Here is a 7,248-nt window from a genome sequence, read left to right as displayed (position 1 = left end):
AGATGGTGATAACCGTAACTAACCGGCTTGTTCAGCAAGCCAAGGTGCCAAACACCGGGATGCGATTAGAACTTTCTCGCCCCTCTGGGCTCTGTCTCCGTTAAAGCGGCAAACTAATCGACGGGAGCAGCCCATTTCCAGTTCATCCCACCCCTCCCATCGCCGCCACCGACCACTCCAACGCCGCCGCCGCCGCCGCCGCTTCGGAAGTTCGGAGCAGCAAGAGACGCATGGAGCATAGCCTGCACCTGTTCGACGGCGCGGCGCCCAAGTTCCGGCGGGACGAGAGGATGGCGGCGCCGCCGCGGGAGGCCACGTGGGTGATCCTGGCCTGCGTCCCGAGCGTGTCCTCTTCCGACGGCGACTTCGAGGCCGGCGACCACCTCGCCTTCGACTGGCGCGACCCGCCGGGCGTCTCCCTCCTCACCTTGCGCCAGAGCGACTCTGTCTTTGTCTCCCCCGCGCCTCGGGATTTCTGCCCCGACCGCGACGACCACCCCTACGTCGTCGCCGTCGACTCCGCCGGCGGACTCCTGCTCCGCGGCGCCAGGAGGAGCGCCCACGATTTCGGCCCCGGCGTCGCGCTCGGATTCGACCCTGCACCGAGCTGCGCCAACGACGGCGGCTACATCCTCTGCCACGCTACGCTCCGCATGGCCTACCTCTACCCGCCCTGCTCCGACGAGTACCGGCTCCTCTACGCCGGGAACATCGGCATGATCCGCAGAACGGCAGCGGATGGCGACCACCCGATCCGCTTGTTGGCCGAGCTCCAGATAGAGTCCGGCAATGGCATCCACCGCGCCACCCTACTACGCTACTCCCAGGAGCTCGGACTCGGAGGGTGGGCTTCAACGAAGGTCAACTACCCGCCAGGCCGCCGGTCGTGGTGCGGCGACGGCGTCATCGTCCACGCCGGGATGCTCTGGTGGGTGGACCTCTCCTTCGGCCTCCTCACCTGCGACGCGTTCGCCGCGAAGCCAGACATGCGCTTCGTGCCGCTCCCTGAGGGATGCAAGCTACCGTACTCCAGCGACGCAGACCACGCCAAGCACCGGTGCGTGAACGTGAGCGACGGCGAGCTGGCGTTCGTGCAGATCCACGACTACGACACCGCCGCCGGCCGCGGCGCGCCATCGACGATCATGATCAGCATGTGGACGCTGCAGCAGTCTGATGCGGGGGAGGAGTCGGTTTGGTCGCTCCGCCATCGGGTGCGCGTCGACGAGATCTGGGACCACGTGACATACCGGAAGACCATGATGCCGCGGCGCGTTCCGGTGCTCGCGCTCCTCCACCCCAAGGAGCTCGGCGTGGTGTTCTTCTTCCAGATCACCTCGCGGAACTCGTGGATGTTCGCCGTCGACCTGGTCACCAGAATCGTGCTCGAGTGCAAGATACTCCTCTCGCCACGTCCGCGCTTGGGAGCTGCCACATTCGATCTGCCGCGGAGAGGATGATGAGACAGATGGTACGTACGCTGCGCTGTTCTTCACTTCTTTGCTCTATCTCATCGCTGCATGCTGATGTGCTTTGTCCATTTGTGCTATTCATGTTTGAGTTATTTTGATGCTGGGCATGGTCTGCACATCTCATTTGGCCGGTTCATGATTAATCCTGCACACCAGAGGGTGCATCTAATCTAGCAGATACAGATTTGCACTGTATAGTTCTTTTGACATTGTAAATTAATGGGAATCGATCAAGGACTATATGTGAATTTGCATGTTTAGTACCTTCTACATTTTAGTAGTTACAATGTTGTAATGCTGTATTTTGATCATGTATCTGTATGTCATTTAACACTACGGAATACTGATAGAATATATTCCATAACAGCAACTTCGTTTGTTTGTATTAATGACCCTGAAGTCTGAAAATCACTGAGTATAATATAGACATAAATTTACTAGTGCAAGTACTGTTGCAATTTAGCTTCTGGAAAAAAAATACATAAGCTAAGTTCCTATCAAGTTATTGAACAGAGGTTTACCATTTTATGACTAACTAGAATTGCTTGTGTTAATTTGCAGAATCTGACGGATGAGCTCGACTTGAACTTTTCGAGCGACAAAGCTGATGAACTGCTGTCAACCACTGGAAGGCTCTTCATCAATCCTAGGTTCCAGGAACTGAGGAATGCCACTGCTTTTCCTAAGTGAGCCTCTTTCCATCCTCTTTAGATCGCCGACCACTCCAATTCACATGCACTCGCATACAAGAGAGAATTTTCTTCACTGAACCTCATGTGTGTGTTTTCTTCTTTTTCATTCATCAGGTACTTGTCATTTGTCATTGTCAAGGCTACCGACGCATATGAGGCATCGTGTCTGATGCGAGACTTCGTGTCACATGTCTCCATGGACGGTTCAAACATAGTTCCTCGAGTTTCAGGTGAAAGTATTGTATGAATAGTTCAGTGTTGAGTTTCAGATGAAAGTTTTGTTTGGAAATCTTGTTTCTTGTTTCTTCTCCCTGCTTCCTCTGTTTGACATATCCGGGGCACTAGGCAGTTCAGAAACCAAACGCCCTGACTGATGCTGCGTAGTGTCTTTAATTAGATATCTGGCTTAACTCTCTTTTATCTTGGACAACCAGTGTTTGTTAACTGATGGATGGCTGACGACATTGTTCGTGATGGTACGCTGAGTTCTAGTTCTCGCATATTTGATGGGTGATTGTTTAGATTTCCTAACTGGTATGCGGTTGAGAAATTTTAGGATATGTGAATTCATATTTTTACTATATATCACTGCCATACTTCCGTACAGAGCTTTAATACTATGTATCAGTGAATGTATGTTCAGGCTAACTCGTTTAGTTTGCTCCTGTTCCTCCGTTTGCTGAACCTGCTAGAACCATACGAATACGATTACGATTAGTATTGTACAGAACAATTAGGAGACTATTAGTTACTATCTCAGTTACAATTACAGAACGTCTGAACCACGGTTTTGAGCAGCCGCAGAATAATTCTAGCAAACTTTTGGCCCACCGTTTCATATTATAAACCGTTTAACTTTTTTTCCTAGTCAAACTTTGTTAAGTTTGATAAAGCTTATAGAAAAAATTATCAGCATCTAAAATATAAATTAGTTTTATTAATTCTAACGTTGAATCAATTTTGACAATATATTTGTTTTGTGTTGAAAATACACAAGTGTGAGGATTATTCCAACAATAAGCTGGTAATTAGTACTCCGTACAGATTGAAAGGCTACAGCGCTGCATGCATGCTTGCTCCTTTCATATGATCTTGAATATTCATACTCTGATTCATAAAACTGCATGCTAGACAGTTATCGCTGTCTAATAAGTAATAATGCAAGTGCAAAAGTATTCAAAGATCCATCTAAAAAAAAGGACGAAGTGCAAGGGACTTTTAGTACTATGATTGTGTACTGATGCTAGCACCAAGGCTGGTTTATTTCATCATGGAAACATCAACTGCATGTAGAGCATATCCTCATTTAGTTGGTGTTAGTGGCTACCATAGTTATGAAGTCTGAAAATTAGCGAATGTAATATGTACTGGTGCAACCGTATAGTAGAATTAATGTACTGTTGCAACTTGCAACTGCTGGGGGTTTGAAGCCAAGTAAGTTTGCAGCTTGATTTCACGTGACAAATATAGCATTTACCTGATTTGGGTTTTTGTTAACATTTTTTTACAGATGACTAGTTCCTCGCAAACTATCAAATACTATAAACTAGCACCCTTTTTTTATCAACTAGCATTGCTTGTGTTAGCTTGCAGGATCAAATAAGATCGACTGTTTGAACTTTCTGTATGACAAATTGATGAAATATTGTCATAAACCACGTGTTTATGACAAACAGTTCATCGATTAATGTCTTGTTCACGGCATTCCTCAACTGTGTGTGCTGGCTGATGCGTGCTAAATCTCATATAAGATGGGGATTTGTTCGAGGTTAGAGAACCTGATTAGTGATAAACCGATAACCACTTGGGGCAGCCGTCCAAGCCTATTGTTACAGAGTACTACTGCTGATGGTGAGCCTGAAAAACACGGTAGTACAGTACCAACGTCTCTATTTGGAGCGGAGGCAAATGTAGCAGCCGCACAAGACGCTTGGCCTCTTCCACGGCTTGCGCGCTGCCGCGGCGCGATGTAGCGGCCGGAACGCGCGCACGGCCACTTCCGATGATTCGTTCGCGTGGGAGTAGTACTGGTACTAGTGTGCCGTGTGCCCGTGCGGCTGTGAATCGCGATCGGTGGGAAGTGCACGCGCGGTGGCTTAGCTTCACTCCATTTTTTGCCATACACGGACCGCACCACATCGTCCGTCACAAACGGCATCTGCCAACTGGCGGCCTGGCGCACCGTGCAATCTCCAGCCGCGACAAGTCGAGCATAGGAAACAAGGCAACAAGCGTAACATTCTTTTTTCTTCTCTGAAAGACTGAAACTAACCCATGGTCCCAAACAAGCGTACAATGGACTACCACGATACGTCGGTGCGGTTTGGTTTGGTGAATCCTCCTCGATCCACAGCTTTGCAATGCTCTAGTTTTTAATAACCTTTTTGTCTAAAAGAAACATGAGATTAACGAAAAATTACCGTCAGAGCTTATAACCACATGGATTAGTGAAAAAAATCACCGCACTGTAGGGTGGTTAGATGGTGATAACCGTAACTAACCGGCTTGGTCAGCAAGCCAAAGTGCCAATTGCCAAACACCGGGATGCGATTAGAATTTAGAACCTTCTCGCCCCTCCGGGTTCTGGCTCCATTAAAGCGGCAAACCAATCGAGGGGAGCAGCCCATTTCCAGTTCATCCCACCCCGCCCATCGCCGCCACCGACCACTCCAACGCCGCCGCCGCCGCCGCCGCTTCGGAAGTTCGGAGCAGCAAGAGACGCATGGAGCATAGCCCGCACCTGTTCGACGGCGCGGCACCCAAGTTCCGGCGGGACGAGAGGATGGCGGCGCCGCCGCGGGAGGCCACGTGGGTGATCCTGGCCTGCGTCCCGAGCGTGTCCTCTTCCGACAGCGACTTCGAGGCCGGCGACCACCTTGCCTTCGACTGGCGCGACCCGCCGGGCGTCTCCCTCCTCACCTTGCGCCAGAGCGACTCTGTCCCTGTCTCCCCCGCGCCTCGGGATTTCTGCCCCGACCGCGACGACCACCCCTACGTCGTCGCCGTCGACTCCGCCGGCGGACTCCTGCTCCGCGGCGCCAGGAGGAGCGCCCACGATTTCGGCCCCGGCGTCGCGCTCGGATTCGACCCTGCACCGAGCTGCGCCAACGACGGCGGCTACATCCTCTGCCACGCTACGCTCCGCATGGCCTACCTCTACCCGCCCTGCTCCGACGAGTACCGGCTCTTCTGCGCCGGGAACGTCGGCATGATCCGCAGAACGGCGGATCGCGACCACCCGATCCGCTTGTTGGCCGAGCTCCAGATAGAGTCCGGCAATGGCATCCACCGCGCCACCCTACTACGCTACTCCCATGAGCTCGGAGGGTGGGCTTCAACAAAGGTCAACTACCCGCCAGGCCGCCGGTCGTGGTGCGGCGACGGCGTCATCGTCCACGCCGGGATGCTCTGGTGGGTGGACCTCTCCTTCGGCCTCCTCACCTGCGACGTGTTCGCCGCGAAGCCAGACATGCGCTTCGTGCCGCTCCCTGAGGGATGCAAGCTACCGTACTCCAGCGACGCGGACCACGCCAAGCACCGGTGCGTGAACGTGAGCGACGGCGAGCTGGCGTTCGTGCAGATCCACGACGACGACGACGCCGCCGGCCGCGGCGCGCCATCGACGATCATGATCAGCATGTGGACGCTGCAGCAGTCTGATGCGGGGGAGGAGTCGGTTTGGTCGCTCCGCCACCGGGTGCGCGTCGACGAGATCTGGGACCACATAACATACCGGAAGACCATGATGCCGCGGCGCGTTCCGGTGCTCGCGCTCCTCCACCCCAAGGAGCTCGGCGTGGTGTTCTTCTTCCAGATCACCTCGCGGAACTCGTGGATGTTCGCCGTCGACCTGGTCACCAGAATCGTGCTCGAGTGCAAGAAGTACAAGATGCCCCAGCTGCCGACGATGTACCACTCCTCTCGCCACGTCCGCGCTTGGGAGCTGCCACATTCGATCTGCCGCGGAGAGGATGATGAGACAGATGGTACGTACGCTGCGCTGTTCTTCACTTCTTTGCTCTATCTCATCGCTGCATGCTGATGTGCTTTGTGCATTTGTGCTATTCATGTTTGAGTTATTTTGATGCTGGGGCATGGTCTGCACATCTCAATTGGCCGGTTCATGATTAATCCTGCACACCAGAGGGTGTATCTAATCTAGCAGATACAGATTTGCACTGTATAGTTCTTTTGACATTGTAAATTAATGGGAATCGATCAAGGACTATATGTGAATTTGCATGTTTAGTACCTTCTACATTTAGTAGTTACAATGTTGTAGTAATGCTGTATTTTGGCCATGTATCTGTATGTCATTTAACACTACGGAATACTGATAGAATATATTCCATAACAGCAACTTCGTTTGTTTGTATTAATGACCCTGAAGTCTGAAAATCACTGAGTATAATATAGACATATATTTACTGGTGCATGTACTGTTGCATCTTTAGCTTCTGGAAAAAAATACATAAGCTAAGTTCCTATCAAGTTATTGAACACAGGTTTACCATTTTTTGACTAACTAGAATTGCTTGTGTTAATTTGCAGAATCTGACGGATGAGCTTGACTTGAACTTTTCGAGTGACAAAGCTGACGAACTGCTGTCAACCACTGGAAGGCTCTTCATCAATCCAAGGTTCCAGGAACTGAGGAATGCCACTGCTTTTCCTAAGTGAGCCTCTTTCCATCCTCTTTGGATCGCCGACCACTCCAATTCACATGCACTCGCATACAAGAGAGAATTTTCTTCACTGAACCTCATGTGTGTGTTATCTTCTTTTTCATTCATCAGGTACTTGTCATTTGTCATTGTCAAGGCTACTGACGCATATGAGGCATTGTGTCTGATGCGAAACTTCGTGTCACATGTCTCCATGGACGGTTCAAACATAGTTCCTCGAGTTTCAGCTGAAAGTATTGTATGAATAGTTCACTGTTGAGTTTCAGATGAAAGTTTTGTTTGGAAATCTTGTTTCTTCTCCCTGCTTCCTCTGTTTGACATATCCACGGTACTAGGCAGTTGAGAAACCAAACACCCTGACTGATGTTGGACAGTGTCTTTAATTAGATATCTGGCTTA

General features: G+C 50.9%; 2 protein-coding genes across 2 annotated transcripts; both read left to right on the top strand.

Moving 5' to 3' along the window:
- The first annotated feature begins 230 nt into the window (after positions 1-230).
- On the top strand, positions 231-1,460 carry LOC127762991 (uncharacterized). Its single transcript, XM_052287577.1, has one exon. The coding sequence runs from the start codon at positions 231-233 to the stop codon at positions 1,458-1,460; it is 1,230 nt and encodes a 409-aa protein (XP_052143537.1).
- Positions 1,461-4,886: 3,426 nt separating this feature from the next.
- Positions 4,887-6,206, top strand: LOC127759828 (uncharacterized). Its single transcript, XM_052284049.1, has one exon. It carries the CDS (start codon positions 4,887-4,889, stop codon positions 6,204-6,206), a length of 1,320 nt encoding a protein of 439 aa, XP_052140009.1.
- The last annotated feature ends 1,042 nt before the right edge of the window (positions 6,207-7,248 follow it).

The sequence above is a fragment of the Oryza glaberrima genome, chromosome 1 (assembly GCF_000147395.1).
Source record: "Oryza glaberrima chromosome 1, OglaRS2, whole genome shotgun sequence".
Lineage (NCBI taxonomy): Eukaryota > Viridiplantae > Streptophyta > Magnoliopsida > Poales > Poaceae > Oryza > Oryza glaberrima.
This window is presented reverse-complemented; position numbering and strand designations above follow the sequence as displayed.